The sequence below is a fragment of the Fundulus heteroclitus genome, chromosome 3 (genome assembly GCF_011125445.2).
Source record: "Fundulus heteroclitus isolate FHET01 chromosome 3, MU-UCD_Fhet_4.1, whole genome shotgun sequence".
Classification (NCBI taxonomy): domain Eukaryota; kingdom Metazoa; phylum Chordata; class Actinopteri; order Cyprinodontiformes; family Fundulidae; genus Fundulus; species Fundulus heteroclitus.
The window spans coordinates 26,062,485-26,089,046 of record NC_046363.1 but is presented as its reverse complement, the minus strand read 5'-3'; the positions used below and the strand labels follow the sequence as shown (position 1 = coordinate 26,089,046).

Genomic DNA, 26,562 nt, shown 5'->3' with positions numbered 1-26,562 from the left:
ACCTCCTCCCTCCTCCTCCTCCTCCTCATTGCCTGGCTGCTTGTGTGCGCACACACGTACATCAGAGCACCGCGAGCCATGAGAACTGGCGGGAGCGATCCAACTTTCCCTGCGAGAGAGAAGTGGGCAAAATAAGATCCGGTGGGTGTAACCAGTACGCCACCTAGCTGCGGAGACGCTCCGGCGGAGAACCCCGTCGACTGGACCGATTATGAAAAACAACCCGCGCCGACGCCGTAGCACGGAGGGGCTGCGCGCTCTGCTGGGAATCCAACTCGCCTCTCGGGGGGTGTTTTTAACCTCCGCCGGCCCTGGTTATGTAATCGGAGCCACAATCTAATGCACCAGAGGCGGCGGATCGCTCGCTGTCGGAGCCGATAGGAGAGGAGAGCAGGACAGCAACACAGCAACACCTTCTGCTCCTTTTCGCCTTGAACGCAGTTGGCGCTGGGACGCGCTCTCTGGGTGAGTAGCCTACGTAGCCTTATTACAGATTGTCATGGCAGTCCGTATTAATGTGCGCAGGCCTTTTTTCACCATGACCGAGCTCAAATTCGGTGCATCCGCTTTGCGCTAATTTTATCCCTTGTTGCTGAGCGTGTTTCCCCCCCCCCCCCCCCCCACCTTCCTCTGTTCTCCTTGCGCGGTGATATTTTTTTTTCTCTTCTTATTTCAATGTTGCTGACACCAGCAGGGGGACTGGCAGAGGACAGGGGGAGTGTGTGTGTGGGGGGGTGGAGGTCTCTCGGGACTGATCCACATCAGCAGGCGCGTTTTGGTGCCATGCACCCTCTTTTACTTCCATGTGGAGTTTTCTTTTTTTTTTTTTTCGGGGCATGTTTTTCAGGGTTTGTTTTTCCTCCTCTCTATTAGGAAGCTCGAACACGCGTCATATGTAATAACGACGGAGAGGAGCAACAACAACACGTGTGTTTCATTTGCAAGTGCGCCAGCATCAAGCGGATGGTGCGCAAAGTCATTTTAGAGGAGGGGGAGCTCCACTGTACCTACAGTAGCAACATCAGTCAGCCGACACAACTGCGACCCGAGTACACAATGTTCAATCAACACACCTCTGACTGGGGGGGGGAAGTGCGCGTGTGCGCGTATTTGTCTGTGGGGAGGTGAGATACAGAGAATTGAAAAAGTATTCGCACCCCTTGAGCTGTTTTTCACGTCAGGATACAACCCCCCCCCCCCCCCCCCCCCCCCCCCCCCAACTTCAATGGGTTTTACGCGGAGGAGAGTCGGGTGAAGTGGAAGGAAAGTATGAATGGTTTTCAGTCAAGGGGGAAAAGGAGAAAAGTGTGGCGTGCATATGTGTTCAGGCCCCTTTACTCATATCGCCTTCATAAGTAAATAGTTAACAAACCACCTGTGTGCAATAGAGTCTCAGTATAAGTACAGCTGGTCTGTGAAGGCATCAGAAGGTTTGTTAAAGATGATCAGTGAACAAAAGGCGTAATGAAGGCTAAGGAACACAGCAGGTCAGGTCAGGGAGAAAGCTGTGGAGAAGTTTACAGCAAAGATAGTATTTTATATATATATATATATATATATATATATATATATATATATATATATTCCATCCCTTATCTGAAAAAAGCCTCAATTACTCACACACACACACACAGATTGTTGAAAGAAAGCCAGGTGCAGTTTGCCGCAGGCCACGTAGGGGACAAAGAAAACATGGAAGTGAAGGAGCTCTGATAAGATGAACATTTTATGCTTTGGCCTGCATGCAACAACACTTTTTGTCTTGCAGGCCTTAGTAACACGGCACATCATACTGAACAAGCCGTTCCTACAGTGAAGCATGGTGGCGGCAGTATCATGTGGTGGGGATGCTGTTCTTCAGCAGCAACAGGCAAGCTGGTCAGAACTGGTGGAAAGATAGATGGAGCTAAATAAGCTGCTTAGAAAGACTTAAAACTATGGAGGAACCAATAAACATACAACCAGAGCTACAATGAGACACTTTAGATCAAAGTATTTCCCTATATTAGAACGAGCCCCCAGTCAATTTTCAGACCTAAATCCAATTAAGAATCTGCCCCAAGATTTGAAAACTGCTGTTCACAGATGGTCTCCGTCAACCTGAAAGAGCTGGCAGAGACGTGCCCCAAAAGATTTGCACTCAGGAGGGCTGCAGCATATGCACACAACACCTTAGAGATTTGTATTTGTAAAAAAAAAAAAAAAAAAGAAAGAAAAAGAAACCTGCACATCATTTTTCTTCTGCTTCATAGTTAACCACTGCTTTATGCTGGCCCGTCACATAAAATCCCAATAAAATACATTTAAGTGTGTGGTTTTACAGCGACTAAATGTGCGAATACATTTGCGAGGCACCGTACCTCCCCACGGGGGGGCTCCTCCAAACAGTTTTGAAAAGGGGGGTGGCCTGATAACCTTTTGCTGGCACCGTTACAAGCCATAGAGCCATAACATAATTTCAGGAGCTTTATAATGCTGTCGTTTATATAAGGGGAAGCAAGGACAAGGAATGAGCAGCATGCAATGACATAAACACCTGGCATGTCTATAAATGAATAAATAAACCGCCTACTGTCCTATTTTCACTTCCTATTTATAAAAAAAAAAAAAAACTGCCTGGCAGGTGAGAGTGGGCGGGGGTTTTGGGAAGGGGGTGCAGCATATTTATAGGGGTGGCGAGCCCTCCTTATGGGCACCACTGCTTCTCCTAAAGGTGGAGTGCGAGGAGGTGCTGACTGACTGACTGACTGACTGACTGCTAGGCTTCACGGTTCAATAACCTGAGATGCCAACACTGGAGCCCGGTTTCCAGCTGTGCTGCCGCTGTTGTCTAGCAGATCCCAGCAGCTGTTGTTGGGTCCTCGATGATAACGCCGTCACAGGATGGTGATCATGATTCTGCTGGAAAGATGGAGGGCCATTATCATGATTTAATCGTCCCTCTCCAGAGGAACCACACTGACTTACAGTGTCAAGTCCACCCATCATCCTGTCACTGGGAATAGCTTCTGCTCTAATCTTAGAATAATTTTGAGTTATGTATGAGAGTTATGTTCTCTGGAGAGCATAAGGAGCTATTAGTATGCTGTTTGACTGATCTTGAATGGGCTTACCCTTTTAGGTTTGAGAAGCTGCCGCTCTTATTACCTGTCCTTCGTCACATTTGTGCAGCTATTTAAAGCGACTACCCAGACCTTTTGGTAAAGCCAGTTAGACTGACTCGATCTCCTTTGTCAACCGTAGAATAGCATTTAATGGTCAGATACAGTTTGTTTTGCCATTTTGTTATGAATCGTCATCTTCTCAAGATAAAATCCACCCTCCTGTAAGCAACATCCTCTTATGACGTCACAGAAGGCATCTGATCAGAACTGAAGGGCATGTATTTGCAATTCTATAGTTTTAATTGTAGCTTCTCCTTCAAATAGATTGGATATTCCTTTTATATGACAACAGTAACAGTTTTCAAGTGGTTAAAGCAGATCATATTTAACCTTTAAGCAATATAAATGGCTGGTATTAATTGGCTACTTGGCAGTCATGCTGCTTGCAGCTCCCCAAATTTACTTTTTATCTTTAAATAATTTTGTCTTGCACGTGTGAGCTTTCAAATAAGACAGGAGATATGGTTGAAAGAGAGATGAAAGACATGCGGCAAAGGTCAGTGGGCTAGGAGTCAAACCCAGGACGGCCGCATCGAGGACTGAGGGCTCCATAGATGGATTGCGCGTACGCCGCCACCAAATTTACTTTTAAAATGTCAGTAAGTTATTAAGATTGGTGGTGGGAAATGTTTGTGCTCCAGCAAGGGATGGGCAATTATTGTATTACATGATATTATCAGGGAAACCATATATATATGACAAGAGAACCCTAACCCTAACAAACTCTTAATTAACGATGTTTGCAATCTCAAAACTGACAAAACAGGTTTGTAATTTTTTGCCGTCTGAAATAGTTTTCATAGTTGAAAAAGTTTTCCCAACGTTGGATGCATGAGAGGGTCAGTAATTAGAAATACTTTTAACAATATGACTAAATGGAGCTATTCTGACCTGTTTCAAGGTACAGTAGCACTACTTAATGTGTGTTTTGCACTGAAGCAGTGTATTTGAAAAGTAAATAGGCCTTGTTTTTAGAGCAGTATTTAGAGGGACTCACACCTTATGGACTGATAGATTTATAGTAACAACAACAACAACAAAGAGTTCGATGAGACAATTTATTGTCACTTATTGTCTCTTTAATCAATGCCACAAAGTATCGCCCATTCCATTAACGTTTTGTCAAACGGACGAACTTGTCCAGCTTGTAACCAAGTGAAAAGTGTATAGGCCTTCTAGCAGCCAGCGGACAGGCAGTGCACAGCAACAGGCGAGGGAAGGGACGATTATTCTGTGCGCTGTAGTCACAGAAATCTCTTGCCAGTCTGGCCCTTTATGTAGCGTCTATTTACAAAGTCTAAACACCGCGGTACACCCTGATGCTAGTGTCCAGCAGTACCTTCCTTCAAAGGTGTTCAGCTTCAGTCAGAATGGTTCCAGCAAAGATTCTGAGGCATATGTGAGAAAACTTCAGATTTCAGGGAAATTTGGTAACAATGAAGTTGAAGTACCAACGATGCTTCCTGCAGAGCTGCTGCATTATCCCTTGCTACTTCTGACTTTTAGTAAACCCCGGTGCATCTGTTAGCCCCACCATGCGTGGACCTGCGGTTTGGCCGGGACTATCCCCATCAACCCAGTCAACTCCAGACAGAGGAAGTAAGAAAAAAACTCCCATTGTTCAGTAGACAGAAAGCTGTGAGCTCAGACTGCATGCAGTGCCTCTAGTCTGGCAAAGAAAGCAACCGTTGAAGGTGATACAAGAAAGGGGCGTTTTAGGTCAGACTTTAGAAAGGGGTCGTAGGCCAGGGCTCCAAAGTTTCTGAGGCCCAGACAAACGTCAATTTATTGTATCTTTGTGGCACTAGTGGCCTTTATTTGAAAGTAGGCTGACAGGGGTTGGAAGACTTGTGGCAAAGGTCCACAGACCAGGATTCAAACCTGGGCCTTCGTACACGGGTCCCATGCACTATCTTTGCGCCAACACTGCGCCCCTGAAAGTAATTATTGTTAACAAATCGAGGTTTTTGAGGCAGCATGTTTTGTTTTTTAAATTAGTTCAAGCAATCTGTGAGGTGCTTTAATTTGTTTGGATTTTCATGTACATAACCAATATGCAAAACTTTAAAAACATGCCCTTACTTCAACCCTAAGCTATGACCCTCAAACAACAGCAAGCATTATTTGCCTTCTCCCTTACTTCTTCCTTATCATTGCAGTATTATATGGACAGAACAGCACAGTTACTACAATGTTCACTTTTTTGTATTGATGAAGATGTTTGTCGTTTTGTGAGAAAATGTTTAGTTTTCAGTAAGTTTTTAGTAAGGACAAACCATTTTTTTTCATCAAGAGAAACCCTAAATTAGTTTATGTATATAAAATTATCAATCTATTTCCTTCCGTTAGCAATAAAAAGCCCCAGTTGGGGTAAGGCCCTCAAAAATGGCTCTAATCCGGCTCTGGGAAATGTGCCTGAAAACCAAATAGATGGGGGGGGAAAAAATCAAAGCTGAAATATAAATAGTTATGTACCAGCTAAAGACGTCGTTAGCCATTATTTTTACGAAGGCTGGCTGATCAAATAGATTCTGGTGCTTCTTGTGATGTCATCACAAGAAGCACAAAGCAGAATGGGTAATATTTATGTCTCTTCAACCCATTGTTTAAAGTTTGTATTTTGTGAAATCTTTGGGTGGAAATCCACGCGTTATCACTGAGCCACATTTTAATATCAGTATACATTTGTTACCTGGGGGAAAAAACAAACGGCAACCTTGGCATCTTTAAGAAAGCTACCGTCAACGTCCGTACTCATTTGATTTTATTGTAAGTATTACTGGCCTTGAACACGCTTTCCGACGCTGTTACATAAGAGCAGTTACTGGAACAGATGCCGATTCGTGTGATTCAAGGAAAGAGTTTCTGTGTGTTTGGACTCTGGACCCAGAGGCAGGAAAGATGGTCCACTGAGCTCCTAAATGAAAACATTAAACCGAGATGCTCTCATAGGTTTAAGGGAGCAATCGTACTCGCTGTTGAGAGACGGACGAGCTATTTCATAAGTGGCCCTCATGAGAGAGTAGGAGAGATAGCCGCAAGAATGCTTGGCGGGGTGTGTTTTATTAGAAAATGGATGAGCGTGTTCCTTGATGAGAGATGGAGACTAATGAAGGGAGCTCGACGAAGGATGTCGCTTTCCTTTTCAAAGCTTTTCAGTTGTAAAAAAAAAAAAAAAAAAAGCAGTCCTGGACACAGAGCGAATGAGAGCGAAAGTTTTTTATTTTTTTTGGTGAGCGGATTGTTATTTTTAGGGCGTGTTTCTCTGGTGTAATGTCACATTAAAAGTCCATTTACAATGGGGTCAATGAAAACGCTTTACTTGACTTAGAGGAAGCAATGGGAGGAGGAGGAATTTGCAATCCTTTCCAAAAATAAGTTTTACCCTTTCCTACGGATTTGTGTTACCACTACTGAAAGGAGGGGAGGGAAATGGTTTGCGCTGTGAATGGAAGGATTTAGGCTGGAGAGGAGGGGAAAAAACAGAAAGAACAGCTCCGGGGGAGGAAATATGGTTCTGATTAACAACGATACAGTTTTTGGGCTGACTGTTTCACTGTGTGGTCTGCAGAGAGGGAACGAAAGTGGATAGGAGTAATCGAAAATGGATGAAAAAAAGGCTTACAGCTTAACATGAAAAGGAGAGGGTTTCGGGGGGGGGGGGGGGGGGGGTTAGAAAGAAAAGAGACTACAGTGAAGGGACGGGTGGGTGGAGAGGTGGCTGTGGGAGTAGCTGAGAACAGAAGGCAGAGACAGAGGGGAGAAGAGGGGAGGTGGATCAAGTGTTCGAATAAATCAGGAGTTGACTGACTGATTTGCTGATTTAGAGAGAGGAACAGTGAGGATTATAACAGAGCTGAAGTGTGCAGGTTTAGGGGATGTTGGCGGCCCTTCAGATCTGCTGCTACAGAGTTTTGCAGCGGTGTGTGTGTAGCCCACACCAATTAAGCTTCTCCACATTTTGTCACATTACAGCCACAGACGTCTGTGGATCTCATTTGAGTTTATGCAGTAGATCAACACCGGGTAGTGCACAGTTGTGAATTACGGGGAAAATTATAAACGTGTGTGTACAAGTAAAGAAAGTCTGAAAAGTTAACTTAACTTTCGTTCTACTAAATAAAAGCTAGTGCAACCAGCTTCCTCCAGAGGTCACCTAATTCGTTGATACGGTACCACCTGTGCGTAGTTTAGTCTCAGTATGACTACAACTGCTTTGTTACGTTCTTAGGAACCCCTCTGGACTCGATCGCTGCTTCTGCAGAACCAAATTAGCATCGCACCGCCATGCTTGGTCCGAATATCCCGCACGTGCCCGGTAGCTAACACTTTTCATCACAGGAAAACAGCATTGACACAGTGAAATGTGGTGGTGGCAGCATCCTGCTGTTTCTTTGGCAGGGACACAGTTGAGCTAACCCGATGGGAATGTTGATGGAGCTAAAATCAGGGGAATGCTGGAAGAAAACCTGTTAGATGCTAAGAAAGGATTGAGACTGGACTGGAGCTTCCCTTTCCTGTAGGACACATGTGTCAAACTCAAGGCCCGCGGGCTGAATCTGGCCCGTCAAGGTAAATAATCCGGCCCTCAAGAGCCAAAAAAAAAAAGGCACATCGTGTCATAAAGTAGAGGCATATATCCTTTTAAAGTGTATAAATTGGCTAAATCTGTGCCTCCTGTAAATTTAACTCACACCAATATCAACTTTTGTTGCATATAAACTGTATAAACTGGGCCTAAGATTGCTACTTTTATGTTACTGTGCATTTTTTATACTTCTATGTGAACTGGAATGAAATTAGAAATTGAAAAGTATCGTCTATACACGTGCTACCGACCCTTTTAATGACTTCATGACGCCAAAGTGGCCCCATATAGAAATGAGTTTGACACCCCTGCTGTAGGACAAGGACTCAAACCACAGCTACGATGGAATAGTTCAGATAAACGCATATTCAGATGGTCTAGTCAAAGTCCAGATCTAAATCTAAATGGCAAGACTTGAAAAGTAATGTTCACAGACCCAAACCGACTGAACTTGAGTTATTGTGTTGCTGTTTGGTGAAACTTTTGGTCTCTAGAGGTCCAAAGTTGGTAGAGACAGACTTAGTTGCTCTGGATTTCATTTATTTTTTTGGGTATTAGAGTAAATTATACAAATCCGCCCCCTAATTTTAAATTTTTAATTTCTAAACCCTTGATTCACTTTCCTCCGGTTCAAAGTTATACACTTCCTTATGTTGGTCTGTCACACGAATCCCCCCTCTCTAAAAGTATTTGGCATCAGATCAACAGGATAGCAGATGTAAGAGAATGTCTGTCGATAGAGACCTCGGTGAAGCTGTTTTGGTGGGATTGTGAGTAAGTCTTCCAGTTAGAGCTGACATTCTGAGAATCTGATTGGCCTCCTGGGCTTTCTGTGTGATGAGATCATCTCTGTGGACACAGACTTTAGCACCTCGCTGCAGCTGCCTGAAGGAAGGGGACTTTCCCCCTCAATTCCTGTGCTGCTGCAATTCAGCATCTGAGCTCACTAAGATGACTAATCTCTGGCATCTCTCTCTCCCTCCCTCTCTCTCTCTCTCTCTCTCTCTCTCTCTGTTTCTGTCTCCTACTCTTTCTTTTGGATTCATATTTACTCAGCTCAAGTCTGCAGGACAAGGGAGAGACCTTCCTTCGCTGGATGACGGCACTAAACTGCACTCGGACAGTTACCGGATCTGTTTGGCTAACCTTTCTGCTCTACACCTGCACTCTGCTCGTAACCTTTGACCCCGACAGTCCCCCCGGACTCATTTGGAGGTGTTATACTGGGAACTTCGGAGCACACTGCCTCTCCCCCTGACTTCTCTGATGGACCAGAGAGTGAAAGGGGGGACCCCTCCAACCGCCGCCTCCGCTTTGGACTCCACCTCCGCGCCTGAAGACTCTAAGCAGGACCAAGAGGCGGAGAAAAAGAGGAGAGGTGAGGGGGAGAGTGGCAATGTGGGAAAAAAAGAGGAGGAGAAAAGAGGAGCAGGAGGAAAAAGGGAAGGAGACAAGGGAGCAGTGCTGGAGCTGCTCATCGAGGGGCGCTGTGGAGGGCAGCAGGAGCTCCAGCTCTCTGGCAGGGAGTCGAACTGCCCCGAGGGGAACGTTCGGGTCCGGATCGGACTGCAGGCCAAGCGCACCAAAAAGCCGCCCAAGATTTTGGAGAGCTACGTGTGCAAGCCCACCATCAGGACGTATCAGAGACAAGGCAGGGGGGCTCCGCTGAGGGTGGACGGAGAGGGAAGAGCGGTCCAGGAGAACAAAGGCGTACCGGCCACAGACGGGCCAAACAGAGACCAGCGCTCAGACTTGGACGCCATCCAGGCCACATCCAAAAAAGCTGCATCTGCTGCTTCGCTGCCGCTTGCAAAGTCGTCGTCGTCATCAGAGCCCCTGTCGTTATCCTCGACGTCGTCTTCAGGGTCTACCCCTGCTTCAGCCCCCAGCATATCCAGCCAAGGGGCCAAGACTGGCAAACAGGTAGGACACCCATGCAGCCACGCAGCTGGGTAAAAAAAAAAAAGTGGCGAAAAGTTACACAGATTTCAGCTCAGGTGTGAAATAAGCTATTGTCTCAGAACTGAAACCCAAGGAGCCGATTACAATTAACAGACCTAAAAATAGGCTGACAGGCCGGCAGCCAGTTGGAGTTATTACAGACATCGGTCCATCAGTCCTTGTGATGATCACCCGAGGGGAAGCTTACAGCTTTAGCTGCTCAAACGCCACTCGAGCAGCAGCATGCCAAAATTACAGAACGAGTATAAAATGTCAAGCCTTCTCATCTGCATTAGTGGCAATTTATAGCTGCCAATAGCAATGTTTTCTCTCTCTCTTTCAGTCTCTGCCTGGTCCTCTATATCTGTGGCCCTGTTCTATTTTTACATCCCCTCGTTTCTCTACGCGCTCTCATTTATCTTTTACTCCCCCCTCTGTCCCTGTCCCATTCCGTTCCTCTCCGTTTCTCCACCTTTGCATTTCTCCTCTCTCTGTCCCCATTCCTGTTTCCGTCACCTTGCTCTCTCCTTTTCCTCGACATGCCCTCATTTTCTCTACCTGTTTGACCTATTTTATTCCTATACTCCCTTTGGATGCAGTTCGGATGCAGTTACGCACCCTGTTTCAACAGCAGGTTTATTGTGCATTAAAAAAAATTACACCTTGACAAATCATTGATTTCAAAGCATTTTCTAACTTTAATCTAAATTTATATCCTGTACAGGTCATCGTTAGAATAGAACAATCTGTTAGTGCAACCAGCTTCCCCCCGGAGGTAGCAACCTGGTTGTTTAAGTGCACAATCTTGCCAGATCTGCTTTTCAAGATCTTTAATTTGCAATGTTTTCCAGCTCTACCTACCAAAAGGTCCCCAAAATCAGATTTTTCAGATTATTTATTGCTCCATGGGAAAAAAAAATACAAAAACAGTCACTTTCTGTCATACATTGCCATGAGCAAACGGGAACAGAAAGAAGATAAAATCTTATTTTATCCGCCCCTAGTCATAAAACAAAATAACTTTGCTAGGGGGCTATAGCCAAAATAAAGCAATACCACAACAAACGTTTATGTTCAAATTAACCAACAACCATTTTGAAGGAAAATATCAACATTCATGTATAATAATAAATAATAAATACACAATGCATAAGGCAAATCTATATATTATAATGCATACATACATACATACATACATACATACATACATACATACATACATACATAAACCCAATACATATACATAAACTAAGATGAACCTCTACATATTAATACTGACTAAATCTCTCACATGATGAGTTCATGTCTTCTTCTCTTGGAGTCACTCATTAGACTTTCTGTTTCCATTGTTTGATTTTCTTGTGAACACCTGAATGTTTCTAGAACTGGAGCTGCTCATAATTTCACTCATTGACCATAGAAAGAAATTGTCCAAATCAGTGAGCATGATACGCTATAAGATATGTTTGACCAAACATATCTTATAGTTTGGAGAGATAATAAATGTTAGTGTCATCAGACCATAACACACTTTTTCCAAAGGATTTAGGACATTTTAGCCTCGATGTTTTCTTCTGTCTTGCAACCTTACCCGTTTCTGACGACCGGCTCACTGGACACTTTATTAGGCGTACAGAGAAACTGTCCAGTGAGCAGAAAACCGCCTCTGAAGGCGCAGCAGATTGAGCCTTGAAGCAGATGGGCTACAGCAGCAGAACACCCAAGCATGTGCCACTTCTGTCAGCTAAAGGAAACTGAGAAAGTGGAGGTTAAAATTACACAGCCTCACCAAAATTGGACAATCACAGATGGGAAAACTGTTGCCTCGGTGGCCCTCACAATCAGCAGATTTTATTCTAGTGGAGCACCTGGAGCAGGAGATCATGGATGTGCTGGTGAAGATTCTCAGTCATCCAGGTCATGGTCATTCCAAAAAAAAGTGAAAAACAAAGCGACTGGACTTGTTTTCCGTAGTTGAAGACGTTTTGCTTCCTCTCCCGGAAGCTTTCTCAATTCAAAAAGTGTGACGCTACAATGGCAGTAGGACTTCAGGACCTCTAGGAAATGTTTCTGACATCTTGTTGAAGATGTCTCAAGAAGAATTAAGGCGGTTCTGAAGCCATTTTATTAAAGTGTCTAATGAAATGGCTGATGAGGGTAATAGCAAGTACTTGCCTGCAGTTCCCTAAGTGTTGCTGTCAGTCTGCTGGCTAACTCCCTTATCAGTTTCCATCTGGTATTTTCATCAGTTGTGATGAATTGTCACATTTCTCTCACAGTCTCTTATTTTTTCCAATTATTGTCCAATAACTGTCTTCATTGCTCCATGGCGTATAGTTGTATAAGCATTGATCTAAGGTAGAGGAAATGTTTTGCATCTCCTGGTTGAAACAACTAAACGATGAGATTGTTGTGACCTTTGGTAACCTCTCTGCGAACTACGGCTGAAGGTTGCAAATGTCAGGAAAACCCTACTAGGACATCCAAACTTTGTATAAGCTTAACCAAATTATCCTTAATTGATAGCAAGAGCGAACTAAAGAGAACTGAATGCTAATGTTGAAACAAAAGGAGTTTCAACAAAGTGCAGGTTTAGGGATGTGCAACTGGGTGGATACATCTTCTCTGTTCTTCATATTTTCCTTCCTTACACTTTAGTTTGTATACACTATTCAGGCGAATTGTACAGAATACATCCCACATTAGGGATGGACAAAGCTTCAGAATGATTTTTAATGGTCTCTTTTTTTTATAACACAAGAACATTTTCAAACTTTAACTGATAAATCTCTACGTTATTCCTGTCTGTGACAGAAACTGTACTTTTGCACTCCCCAGGTTCCCATCAAGCTGGCCGATAAGGCAGACGAGAATTCAAATGGCTCGTTAGAGAGAGTGAAGAAAGACAAGCTTCCAAGTGTCAACGGACAGTCCGTCCCTGCAGGACATAAACCCTGCTCTCCCGCAACAGACCAGACAGCTTCGAGTGCTCCGTCCGCACCGAGCAAGCAGACAGTCTCCACTTCAGAAACCAGGAATGAAGGGAGCAGCTCCAAGAAACACAATGATTCGGTTCAGACAGCAAAACCGAAGGAACTATCGAATGGGAGGAGCTCTGCAAATATCCTTGGCACTTCATCCTCATCAAAACACAAAGCTGGAAAACACAGTGGTTCCTCTTCTGCTTCTTCCACAGACTCCACAGCGAGGCCGCTGGTGTCTTCTGGCTCCCATAAAGAGCTTTCCAGTAAGACTAAGCCGGACTCTCCTTCCTGTCACCAGGCCACCCCCAAATCACAGTCTTCCCCCTCTGTGGAGACTTCCTCTGCCCAGTCAGAGGGTTGCAATCCCTCTCCACAGCCCCTGATAGAGAGCAAGAGAGAGAAAGAGAAGAAGGCCAAGAAGGAGAAACGGAGAGATAAAAAATCAAAGAGAGATAGATCAGAGGCAGAGAGAGAAAAAAGCGAGAAAAGAAAGAATGAGGATAAGAAAAAGAGGAAGGAAAAGGATGGGAAATTAAGACATGACAAAGAAAAGGATCATAAACACAGAACCGATGAGTTACGGAGAGATAACCTAAGGAATGAGACAGGAAAGGGAGATAAGCTAAGCCCCGATAGGCTGACGACAGAAGATAATAATACAAAATGTGGCGATGCAGTTGGGACTTCTAAATTAGATAAAAGCTGCAAAAAAGTGCCTCCGGTCAGACAAGAGGAGAAAGAAAAGACAGTTGACAGTTGTAGGCTTGCCAAGCAGTGCGAGCCTGCAACAACAGGTGATCCCTGTAAATCAAAAGAACAAGACGTCTCCAGACATCCAGCAGTACCTCCGCCCCTCTCCGTGTCCTCTGCTCCTCCCCCACTGCCCCCATCTTCCTGCCACATTCCCGTTTCCCCCCCCTCTTCGCCCCGCGAGCAAGACAGCCGACCGCTCAAGAAACGCAAAGCCAGGAGGCCCAGCTGGACCAGGCTGGTACACCGCGCACACAGAGCAGAAAATCCGGACGCCTCCTTGGATTCCCTGCATAATCCATCGCTGAGTTTCCTCCAGATCACCAAGACGTCGTTCCCTGCCAAAACCGTTGTTCAGCAGAGCGATGAGTCACCGTCGGCGCCCTCGAGCTCCTTATCCAGCTGCTCCTCCCTAATGTCTTCAGCAGCCCCGAAACAAACTCACCCCATGTCCGATTCAGTTCGAAAGAGGGGCCGGCCCAAAAGCCACAGCTCCAGCTTGGACGAGCCTCCTCCTCGACTCTCACCAAACGATATTTCCACGGAGGAACCCTCTTTAGGGTGTGACAGAGCTAAGAAAGCCCCGGTGCTGGTGCCGATACTGCAGCCCAACTCCAGCCCCAAGAAGCGAGGACGCCCGCCCAAACGACCACTCCCAGAGGACCAGGGCGAAGATGCGCTCGACCCTCCATACCGCGAGGAAAGGAGCGAAGACTTTCCTCCTCCTGAACGGGGGAACCGGCAGCTAAAGATCCGGAGACTGATTAACGAGATGAAGAGAAGGAAGAAGAGGAGACTTCACAAAGTAATAATGTCCGGCTATGTGGGGAAGGAGGGACGAGGAGGCGAGGCAGCAAATGGTAAAACCTCGCTGAGAATGTGCAAATCGATCGAGGCTACAACAGTTCACACGCTTTCGGCCCTGTCCTCCTCATTTGGGAGCAAGCTGGGCCCTCAGATCAATGTGAGCAAAAGGGGGACCATTTACATGGGCAAGAGGCGAGGACGCAAGCCTAAGGCCCAGTCAGTGAACCTAAACTCCAGCTCCCAGGGCGCCAATAAGTCCTCTTTGTTTACCAGTCCCCCTGAAGCATCTCTTTTCTTGTCTAACCAGCCACAGCCTCCTCCATCGCACCCGTTTCCTTCCCCGTCTCTTACCCACTCTAGTGGAGCCCAGAGTCCTTACAGCGAAGGCAGCCTCACAGAACCCACATCCTCCCTCCTATTTTCCCACCATTTCTCCCTCCCGTCCCCGTCCTCCTCCTGTACCTCCCCGCGTCCTCCTTCCTCCTTGTCCCTCTCTCCCTTTGTGAAGAAGAGCTGTCCCTGTCAGGGGAGACATCAGTTCCCCTTCCACCAGTCTTCATGTAAGCTCTCGGGTGCCACCCCTGCGATGCATCACATACCGGGCTCTCCGAGCCACCACAAGGAGGCCACCCCCTCCCCGAGGAGCGAGTCACACAGCGAAGAGACGCTGCCCAGCGACAGCGGGATCGGGACGGATAACAACAGCGTCTCCGAGCGAGGGGAGATGAGGGGAGCCCGGGGAATACTGAGGCTGGGTCAGGGCTCGGGGGTGATTCTAGGGGGCCAAAGGCTCCCTCCATCTCTTGTGGACTGCCCCTCTCCGGTCTCGTCGCCCCTCTCTCATGCGCCCAGACACTCAAACACCACGGGCAGCTCAAACGCAGCCGAGCGGCACAGAGACCGGCACCGACACAGGCGCAGGGACTACGACTGCCCCTCTTCCTGCGCCTGCCCCTGCACCTGCCCCGGACACAACAAGTGCACTCACTCAGACTATTACTCCTGCCTGGGACACGGCGCGCTGAAGAGGCAGAAGAACAAGCATAAGAAGAAGCACCAGCAGATGCACATGCAGGACCCGGAGTTCCTAGCTGAACTGGACGACCTGATCAGTCAGTTCAACGAGGTCCACATCGGACGACGGAGCTGGGCGAGGGCGGGGCTCCGGCAGGGCTTTGACGGCGGGAGGCAGCACCACTCCTCCTCTCACTCCCACCGCTCCAACATCTTCCGGATCAATCTGAACGGCTTCTACTCGCCACACCCTTCGTCCTTCCCGGCGGCTCCGTCCTTCACCCCTCAGCCCTTTTACCCCTGCCACTGCAACAGGAAGCTGGACCGCCGGCAGTGCGGCTGCCCCTCAAAGTTCCAGGAAACGATGGAAAACGTGGGCTTTTACGGCAGCTACCCACCGGCGCCGCCGTCGCTCTACCACCACCTCCCCAGCTCCTTCCCGCTTCCACCCCCTCACCAGTACGCCCCCCACCAGCCCCACCACGCTCACTTCCTCCTCAACCCGGCCAGATTCCACAGGCGCAGGAGCAGGTTGCTCAGAGAGGGAGCTTTAGGAGGAGAGGTGGAGGGAGATTTAGGGGCTAGCAGCAGAGGAGCGGGCTCCGGGTTTGTGTCCGGCCTCTCCTGTGGCTGGGGGAGGAGTGAACAGAAACACAAGCACCGGCACCGGCACTGTGAGCGAAACATGGACACCGAAGAGGAGTTACAGGACGAGGAGGAGGAAGAGGGAATGCATAGGGAGCTGTTGGGCAGATCGAAGACGCAGTCGGGGTTCATCTTCGGGCAGGTAGAGGGGAGGGGGAAAGGTGTAAAGGGACTGGGAAGCGTTCTGTCTAAAGACTCACCCTGGTTACGTCAAAATGGAAGCATTCCCTTCTCCGCCGCCTCCTCGTCTTCGTCGTCGTCAGCAGAGAGGTACAAAAACACATCCCTCACCTCTTCGGGGCTTGGCTCCACTCACCTGTCTTCCTTCGGAGGAGGCTGGGGGGGCTTGGGCCAGAGCTGGGCAACCTTCGGGAGTCTCGCCAGCCCGGGGTTTGGGACCCTAAACTCCGGCTGGAGAGGCTTCTCCGGGGAGAAGCGCGCGGGCAGACTGGAGGCCTCAGAAGGAGAGGACGAGGACGGCGAAGACAACGTGGACGAGTCGCGCCTTTATTCTCCGAAACACACCAACCTGTTCGCTTCTGCCGCCATGTCGGCGGCGGGGAGGGGCCTGAGGAGCGGACTGGCCAGCAGGAACCCTGGAAGGGGAGAAAAGTCGTGGAGGAGGGAGGAGCCAGCGTGGAGGGAAGCAGGTGAGGATGCTTGAATGAACTGTTGAATTGAACTGTCTTGTGTTGCTGCTTCGCTGGCAGTAAATGTGAATCTATTTTGAATGCTGACAGCAATCCAGATAAAACAGAGACTGCGGCGCCATTGAAATGTAACAATAGCAGCCGAATAATGACAGCAAGCCGAGAAAATGGTTTTTACGCAGAGAGCCTCTTTTCACTCGCCAAGTGTGACAGATTTTGTTATTTGCACAGTGTGGAGATGTAACTATGCCGACCAGCAGCCGTGCGCCCAATATAGTGGCAGCCCTGCTTTTTCTCAGGTGTTGTTGAGCCACACATCAAAGCCCGGAGGGTGCATGAGGAGAAATCAGACTCCATTCTTTTTATAGCCGGCCTCGCAGTGCTTTTTCTGTGCTAGGGCACCGACGCAGCCGCTCTGCAGCCACTCCTGTGAGAATTTGTTTAGAAATTACAGTGATGACCAGAGGTTTACATACACTGACCAGGGGCATAAATCTCATATTAACTCGGAGCTCTTCACGGTTTATTTAATCGCATCATTTTCCGGGGTGAGATCATTCTAGAACATACAACTCAGGAAAAAAAATTGTTTTCCAAACATGAATTGGATGGACAAGTTTAAATTTGTAAAGGATTTTCTCCAATCCACACAGGTTGAAAATGATATGCAGAGCCTCAAATATATACATTCAGCCCAACTAAATGTACTTGTGTGCACCAACAAGCTTCTGGCAGGAAATTCAAGCTCACGTCTTACAAATAGTTTTATTCCTTTTTTTCACTCCTGGATAAGACTTTAAACCAGTGTCCACAACTTTTAAGGCCAATCCAGAACCTTAGTATTGGCTTGTTTTATCCCAATGACACTGATAAACCTAAGAGCCCTTTAATAATTGCAGAGCACGGTAGTGGTCACATCATACTGTGGGGCTGTTAAGCAGTCAGTAGTCCTGTTTCCATCAACATTGTTTATGTGCATTTTGAAGTATCGCATGAGAAAAGGTTGATGGAAGCAGAAAATTTTGAATTAACTCACAAAATTTGGCAAAAAGGTTTTTGACCTTTTCGAAAACAATAAATGCGCTAAAGAGGAGACACATTCGTTCTGACGTAGCAAACATTTACCTCACATGACTGATCAGATGTTTCTGCGTCTTCCTGGAAGTTCCCATAACACTAGAAAACAGGGCTGGAAGCAACAACAGGTACGAGTTGGACCAACAAAGACACTCGAGCATTTCTTAGTCTCATCCATAAAAAACAACCACAAATAATTCAACAAATTGATGAAAACGCAGCTCCATTACTGATCTGTGGTCCGTGCTAGTTAGCAACCTCTAGTTCCTGTTCATTACAGCCATGCATAATGTCAACGTATGACGTTACGCTTTGCGTCGCCTGGTTAATTTGCTACAAACCAGTAAACGGAAACACGTCTGATTTGAATTTTCATTGCAAAAGCTCGCTCAAAACGTGCATAAGCAGTGGATGGAAACATGGCTAGTGGTGTCGGTGCACTGGAGAAGGTATGTTGAAGACTTTTGAGGTGGTTTTCCTTCTTTACTATTCCGTCCACTTTGTCCACTGCAGCAGTGCCACGGGCAGAGAAACAGCCTCACAGCATCACGAACCAAGAGTTCATTGTCATTACGCAACAATAATGACATTTTGAGGACACACTGAGTCATAATTCACATATAACACACAGACATAAGTCAAAGACCTCTATGGAAAAACGAAGAATGAGCATTCGTAGAGAAGACACTCAAAAATGCGCAAACACTACAGAGCATGGTGCTACCGCCACCACCATGCCTGACAGCTGGCACAGTGCTTTTAGGTTTTGAAAGCCTCACTTTTTGTTTTTCTGCCAAACCTCCTTTGAGCCTTGGTGATGCCTGGGTTGATGTCCTCATCAAGGGGCGGCTTGAAAACAATATTTCAAGGCCTGTGCAATGAAACTACTTTCCAATAATACATGCGGCCAGCTGGAAGGTGTTTTCTGGTCCATTATGTCCACGACTGATATAGAGTTTAGTTTTAAGGAAGATCAGACATCTCAAAGAGAGTGGTACAGACCTAGTCTTTGGTGGAAAAGGGAAAGGAATAGTGAGGAAAAATGTGGGTTAATCAGAATCAGCATCGTCTACATTGCGATGTCATGTTTTCATAATATCCCATAGGCCTATTTAGCCCCACTAAGCTACTAACTAATTGGTTTTTTTTCAGTCTGATGGTGACACAGTTTGGATGCAACTCTGAGCTTCAGCAGGACAGTCACCCCCAAAGCAAACACGAAAACTGGTTAAAGTTGGCTGACATTAAGCTTCTGTAATGGACCCGACCTCAACCTATAGTTTAGATATATTGAAAACAGATGGATTATGCTTAAAAGCCAGCTCAGTGCCAAGAAATCGACCAACTGAAGTGAAGTACCAATCCTGCCAAGACTTTTTTTTTTTGTCAAATGTTCAGCCAGCATTAAGCCAGAAGCTTGTTGATTTACAGCACGTCGTCTCAAGGCACTTTGCAGATTCAGTTCTATCGAGTATTTACATTATCGTTTGAATCTGACGTCAAAACTGTGTGCCTCCAGGATCTTAATTTTCAGATCTATTACAGATGTTTATTTTCTATTCCTTCCACCCTGAAAACAAAACAGTTCACATTGTTGAAACCCTGAAACAAAGACGACGTGCGTGGCCACGAGGAGCTTCTAAACTTCTATATCTTGAGGGGAATCTGCAAGAACGTCTTTAAAAATCTTGCCGAACCGCACGCTGTGTCAGCTCAGGGCTGCCCATTAGTTAACCACCAGATGGGCTATTTAAGGCTCGCGCTATGCCTCTCCGCCGGGCCGGCCAGGTTCTTTTCTGACTTGGAAAAATCCAATAAGGAATGAGTGGTCAGTCTTTGTCAGGGGCTGAGGAAAATGGAACAAAAAGATGGATGACCTAAGGCGAGATTGATGAAGGGATCAGAGGGAGGTCAGGAAGAGGGCACTGAGTGTGTGTGTGTGTGTGTGTGTGTGTGTGTGTGTGTGTGTGTGTGTGTGTGTGTGTGTGTGAGGATAAAAAGGCTGATTTTGTTCCCGGTGTAACAAAACAAAGCAGAAGAAGAAGGTTAGGTGGTGTGCATAAAAGGTATGCACGCCTCGCTGTGTTTGCGTGCGTCTCTTCTTCTTCTTCTTTTTTTTTTCTGCGTGTGCGCGGCTCATAAATCACTTTAATGCATTTCCCAGAAGCGATCTGGTCAGAGGAAACGTTGTGACTCACCTAATCTGCGGCCCGTCCGCATGACTCAGCCCAGACTGGCCTCACCTCACACCTTCTGCTGGCTCAATCTCTCCTCCACATCTGCCGTATTTCCTCTCCGCCACTCATGCAGCCTCCCCTCCCCTCCTCCTTCCCCCCTCCTCCTTCAGGTTTGCAAGGTGACTCGCGGAACTGGGGCCAGCGGAGGAGCGCGCCGGCTCCCGACTGCGCTGCGGTGAAAAACAAAAGAGGGCCGGGACGTCCCAGGAAGCACCCGCTGCCGTCCGCGGCGTCCTCCCCCACGCGCTCGTCGCATGCCACGCCGTCCATGTCGCCCGGTGACCTGGTGCCAGAAGCGGGAGGGGAGGCGGATGGAGCGGTGCCCGAGAAAAGAGGAGGAGGAGGAGGCAACACGGGGCTGCATGTCATGGATCTGGACTCGCAGGCCTCGAGGAAGAGGGGGCGGAAGAGAAAGCACGGCGACTCTCCGCGCCACCCGAGGTGATCACCGGAGCTGGTTGACTTGACTGTTCAATACAACCACTCGCTGCCGCTGTATTAACCCACCGCTTTCAGCACTGTGTGCTAAACCAGTGCCCTCTATCTCTCTCTTTCTTACTCCTTTACCCTCCCTATCACTCTACCTCTCTGTTTGCACTTTCCTTTTAGTTTTGCCAAGGACGTCCCTGAATGTGACACGCACTCCGAGTTCCTCTGCCAGTCGGACGTCGACGAGGCGCCGCCCGTGCCAGTCGCCCCTCACAGGGAGGAGCGCCGCGACGGTTCTCCCGCGAAGAGTTACCTGAGCGCGGGCCTCTACTCTGATGACTATAAAACCACAGAGTGAGCTGACCGAACCCGTAAACACACTCATATATATCATATATATATATATATATATATATATATATATATATATATATATACACTGCAAAAATGGATCTAAAAATGAGTAAAATCTTCTTAAAATTAGTGTATTTATCCTTGATTTGAGCAGGTAAATAAGATTATCTGCCAATGGAATGAGTCTTTTGACCCCTACAATAAGATAATTAGATATACTGCACTTGAAATAAGATGATTGAGATGAATTGTTCCTATTTTAAGTGCAAAATTCTTATTCCATTGGCAAATCATCTTATTTACCTGCTCAAATCAAGGACAAATACACAGATTTTAAGAACATTTTACTTATTTCTAGTTCCGTTTTTGCAGTGTAGATATATATATATATATAGATTAGACATGTTATGACATTAGAGAAAAATGAAAGTTATTTTTCCTGTTTGTCTCAGTCCTCCCTTCCAAGCCCAGAAGAACTGCAGTGAGAGTTTGGAGTACACACCGGGGGAGCACGAGTACAGCCTTTTACCTGCTCCCATACACGTTGGTGAGCGCAGATTAGTGAATACCTTCTCCCTCCTCGGGCTCCGTCTGGCCGCCGCTCACCATAACTATCCTAATCCTTCTTAGGAAAGTACTTGAGGCTGAAGAGAATTCACTTCCAGCTGCCGTATGATGTGATGTGGCAGTGGCAACACAACCAGGTATGCAGGCAGGAAGAAAAATCGAGGCAAATATATATATAAATCTATATATATTCTTCTAAATATGTGATTCTCATCTGATTTGCCTACAGCTTCAGCGTCAGCCTGCTGTCCCCCTGAAAAGGAAGCGGCGTTACTGTGAGTTTGACACGACCCCTTCCTCTTCTATTGCACTGCAAAAACGGATCTCAAAATAAGTAAAATGTTCTTAAAGTTAGTGTATTTATCCTTGATTTGGGCAGGTAAATAATATCATCTGCCAGTGGAGTGAGTGTTTTGACCCCTAAAATAAGATAATTAGACATCCTGCACTTGAAATAAGATGATGGAGATGAGTTGTTCCTATTTTAGGTGCAGAAATCTTATTCCATTGGCAAATCATCTTATTTACCTGCTCAAATCAAGGACAAATACACTCATTTTAAGAACATTTTACTTATTTCTAGTTCCGTTTTTGTAGTGTGTGACCTCAGACTAGGATGTGTGCAAAAGCCCAAACAAATAAACGATAGTTACGGAGACCTAGTGGCCTGCAAGACAACACTCCTTCTCCGTAATTTTCTAACAGTGAGTTCGTCCGGCCTTGTCATCGCTCCTGATGGCTAAACGTACCGCTTTAGCTGTATATGTGGGCACGTTAAGGCCAGTAGCCGTTATGTTTTGCCGTTTACATGCTTCTGAAAATCAGAATCACACATCTGGCTTACTTGAACGGCGTGTTCTATTTTTCGCTCCCTTTTTTGAGAAGTGGCTGAAGCATACACTGCAAAAACGGATCTAAAAATAGGTAAAATGATCTTAAAGTTAGTGTATTTATCCTTTATTCGAGCAGGTATATAAGATGATCTGCCAATGGAACGAGTATCTTTACCCCTAAAATAAGATAATTAGACATCCTGCACTTGAAATAAGATGATGGAGATGAATTGTTCCTATTTTATTTGCAAAAATCTTATTCCATTGGCAAATCATCTTATTTACCTGCTCAAATCAAGGATAAATACACTGATTTCAAGAAAATTTTAGTTATTTTCAGTTGTAGGGACTCTGTGTCGTGTCAAATTCATACCCCCACCCTCCCCCCTCTGTGTTTGGAGCCAAGATAAATTTGGTTCCCTGGGTCTTTGGGAGTGAAACAGGCCCACAGCATCACGGATCCTCCATCGTACAGAACGGCGGACAAGTGGTGCTTTTCAACGCCACACCCACCTGGGATGTCTTTTGCCAAAAACCTCAGTCTTAGTCTCATCTGACCAAAACGCGCGCTTCCAAAAGCCACATCTGTGTTTGTGTTAGTGATGGTTGGGACAGAACAGGCTCCCAGGCCACCGCATGTGATCTAATAATCCTTAAGGAGACTTGGAGCCTCAAGATGACGCCGTTTTCCACAGTTCACTAAAAGTGGGTTTTGTAGATTTATTATTTTAAGAATCTTACATTCTTCCTCTCTGTATCTGGTGGAGAGATAAACTGGCGTCCCTCTCTCAGCTTCGTTTGTCGCCCGTTCCAGCTTTTAATTTTTGCTCCGCCTGCAGAAACTTCAGAAAAGCTGCTTTTTAAATTAAAGGCAATATCGTGACCTCTGAAAAACCTCACAGATCTCTCTTGGTTAAAAAGGCATGTTCTATCGTCTTTCCCATTTTGATGGCAGGCAAATCAAACTGGGCCCCTGTGTCGCATCGTATTTATACCCCGTCATCCTCCCTGTGCAGAGTGGGAACATAAACTCGGTCCGTAACGCCTTTGGAGGAGAAACAGGCCCACAGCAACACAGTTCCTCCCCCACACCAACAGTAGGGATGAAGCGCTTTTACAACATAATCCTCTATACTTTTACTCTAGACCCGCTGGGCTGTTTTATATATTTACACCCCAGGATAAGCGGAAACTACTGATGATTTATTTAGGGTATTTTCCCCCTAAAAACAAGTGTACACAAATGAAATTGCTTTGAACATTTTTTTTATATTGCTCCAACAAGAGTGAAATTATATCACGGCTTTTTCACACGTCTTTACCAAAGATGCAGTTAAGTGTGGTGTGTCAGACTGGGATCTCACTGTGCATCTGATCCACGCAGGTCGTCTGAAGCAGAGGACTCCATCTTCCCAGCAACTAGCGGTGAGTTTTGTGGCTAAAAAAAAAAATAAATAAATACTTTGCTTGCGTTCACCTCCGCTCATCGGTTCATCTCCGCCGACCAGGAGGAGAGCTCCAGAGACATCACCAGCCTGTTCCCTCACCTCGACATGGAGCCTCTGACCCGCAGTGAGAGGTATGGATTTCCAAAATGAACGGCGGCTGTTGAACCCATTCCAGCGTCAGCGGGCTAACGGTCTCTCCTGCCGGGGTCCAGGAGCTTTGTGGTGAAACACAACGTGTTCCTCGTCAGGAACTGGGAGCTGGTGAGAGACCGACAGATCCGGATGAGGATAGAGAGGGGGAGAGACGGGGGCGAGGAGGGAGAGGACTCGCAGGTCATGTCCTGCGACGGCGCCAGTGGGGACGACAGCCACATCAAGTCAGGTCCATGAAGCAAGTGTGTGTGTTAGTTTTTGTTTCAGTAGGTGTTTGTGGTTGAACCTTGCGCACTTTCTTTTTTTTTTTTTTTATTCCTTTTTTTTTTTTTTGGTTTTGTTTTGCCGTACATCTGTGTGGACTGTCATGTATGTGTGCATGTATGTGTGCGCTCCATCGAGACTTCATGTTTCTGGCTTGTCTTTCTGTATCATACTCAGCAGCCCCACACTAAGTGGTTTTCCAACCACAGAATGCAGCCTGCAGAAATGTTTCCCTATTTCTGTCATCCAATGCTGGTGTCCAAGAACTCAGCAGGCATCGACTCTCTCCATTAGCAGCGAAACCACACACTTTCATCCGAGCAGACAGAACCCAGGGAGAAAACTAAGAACACGTATCATTAAAGCGGGACGGCGAGAGGCGACGCTGCTGCCTCCGCTAACGTGCACAATGCTGTCTGACCCGCAGATCACTCAGTGGGGGTGGAGGTGACGGTTATCAGCAGCAGTGACCCCCACCACCAAAGTCAGGACACCTCCAGCTCGCTCACTGCCAGCCCCAGCGTGAGTTAACGGACCGCACTCCGGTCTTTTAATAGATTTCTTTCTTTTTTTTATTATTTTTTTTTTATAAATCTGCTTTTGCAGTTAGTTGTATGTACTTGTTCACTCCAGCCCACCAACAGACGGAGCGGACAAGAGGAGGAGGAGGAGGAGGAGGAAGAGGAGGAGGAGGAGGAAGAAACAAAACGAGGGGAAAGAGAGGTCTGCAGCAGAGAACAGAGGAGGAAACGGCTGAATGATTTACTTTTGACCCTGCAGCATTCATAAACGAACAAAAAGAGAGAGAGAGGTAAGTGGAGCAGGGCATGCAAAAGTATTCACACCCATCTTACTTTTAACAACCCCAAACTGCTATGTATTTCTTTTGGTGGGGAGGGGTTTAATGAGATTGAGCCACGCAAAGTGTAGCGCATAACTTTATAGTGGAAGGAAAATGATTTGACAAAATAAAAATGTGAAGTTTGTGGCGTGCATTGGCGTTCAGCCCCCCTTTTAGTCTGGCAACCCTAAATAAAATCAAGTTCAAGCAATATGGCCTGCATATTTAGCAGAGTACATCCGTGTGTGAGTCGGCTGATGTTCTCTAGCCGTGCTAGAGAACATCAGTGGGTAACCCGCATGATGAGGAACAAGCAACATAAAGGACAGGTCAGAGATGTAACGTTTACCGGAGGTGAGACACAGCGGTGGCAGCGTGACGATGTGGGAACGCTTTTCTTTAGCAGAGACAAGGAACTCTGTCAGGGTTGATGGTAAAATGGACGGAGCTTAAAACAGGGAAATCTTAGGATAAAATATAACCAAAATGTAAGACTTGGGGGCGGAGGTTTACCTTCTAGCAGGACAACAGTTCAACACACAAAAGAGAAATTTCATGTGATCAAAGCACATTTTTGCATAAATGTGTCTCCCTGAACATATGATTCCTGCCGTAAGTCCCTGTGGTGGCGGCATCATGCTGTGGAGAGTTAAAATGCGTGACTCAAAGTCCAGACTTTAACTTAATCTGTGGCAGAATGGGAGAAAATCGACGCTCTCAGATTATTCTCCATCCACTGTGACTCCACCTTAGAGACAAACAGACAGAAATGGTCATCTCTAGACCTCTACAGCTGTGTTTGCAGGGAAACGGGGTTCTGCAAATCATCGACTCAGAAAGGCTCGGGATGCCACACCTTTGAATTTTTATTTGAAACAATTTCTCAAAAAAAAAAAAAAACCTGTTAAATCCATCTAAAATATTGACGTTCGTGGATGCAACTGAAGAAATCTGGGAACGCTCAACTAAGTAGGGAAACCCGATCCAGGAGCCTGTGCCGCGTCTTGCTGACTTTCTTTTATCTTCATTTAGGGAGGAGCTACTCCAAAAAAGGGACCAGCCCCTGCAGCGAACAGATGGACTAAAACTGATGTCACTGCGCCGACTAAAAAGAGAGAAAGAAGACGACCGGGAGGGTTATAAAAAAAATAAAATAAATAAATAAAGGTATCCGTGGCTGAAAATTCAAGAACAACGGCGATACACGAGCGTGCCGAACTTTGCGCTCCGAAGGGCATCCCACCAAGGATGAAACTATGGCAACTATTGTCTGAGCAGCGCGAGATGAAAGAGACAAGAGACACACTGACATGGATGAAGGAAGGAAGGAGAAAAAAAAAAAAATAAATAAAACAGAGAGAAAAGACCAGCTGAAATGAATTTGCACTAGTGCTGGATGAACAAGCACACTAAAGACTGTATGTATGCTGAGTGGACACACTTTAAAACAAAAAAAACAAAAACAAAATCAAACACATATACAATTTGAATGCTCTCACTTTGGCACCTTAAGCAAAAAAAAAAAAAAAAAACCTAAAAGGACGAGCGTTGCACGGGAGGTTGAAAGCGGGGACACGTACAGCGCGATACTCTACATTTTCGGCTCTCTAGTTTCCAAGAGACGAGGAGCTCATAAGCCGCCCGGGGAGGGGAAAGCAAACGTAAATGTAGCCCCCCCCCCTCCCCTCCCCCTAAGTAGGTCAAAATTGAACCCTCATTTACTCGTTAAGCTTTCAAAGTCACATTGCACCTTTGGGAAATGGTACAAGGAGAAGTGAGCCAGTTAATGCTAAAAAAAAACAGACAGTGTTAAGGG

The 26,562-nt window shown here is 46.3% G+C and overlaps 1 protein-coding gene across 6 annotated transcripts; it reads left to right on the top strand.

Moving 5' to 3' along the window:
* The first annotated feature begins 34 nt into the window (after nt 1–34).
* LOC105928487 (histone-lysine N-methyltransferase ASH1L) lies at nt 35–26,384 on the top strand. 6 transcript variants are annotated; one of them, XM_036134350.1, is made up of 14 exons: nt 35–465; nt 8,809–9,675; nt 12,532–16,543; nt 19,968–20,298; nt 20,467–20,640; nt 21,093–21,187; nt 21,271–21,344; nt 21,437–21,482; nt 23,425–23,465; nt 23,549–23,619; nt 23,737–23,870; nt 24,333–24,427; nt 24,539–24,716; nt 25,779–26,384. In XM_036134350.1, the coding sequence occupies exons 2-13, from the start codon at nt 9,019–9,021 to the stop codon at nt 24,692–24,694; spliced, it is 5,886 nt and encodes a 1,961-aa protein (XP_035990243.1). In that variant the 5' UTR covers nt 35–465; nt 8,809–9,018; the 3' UTR covers nt 24,695–24,716; nt 25,779–26,384. The 6 variants fall into 6 exon arrangements, 5 of the variants coding, with proteins under 5 accessions (XP_035990243.1, XP_035990253.1, XP_021173787.2 ...); XM_012865763.3 differs by having other exon boundaries at nt 36–465; nt 23,701–23,870; XR_002428331.2 differs by lacking the exon at nt 25,779–26,384 and having other exon boundaries at nt 23,701–23,883; nt 24,539–24,560.
* Nucleotides 26,385–26,562: the final 178 nt, after the last annotated feature.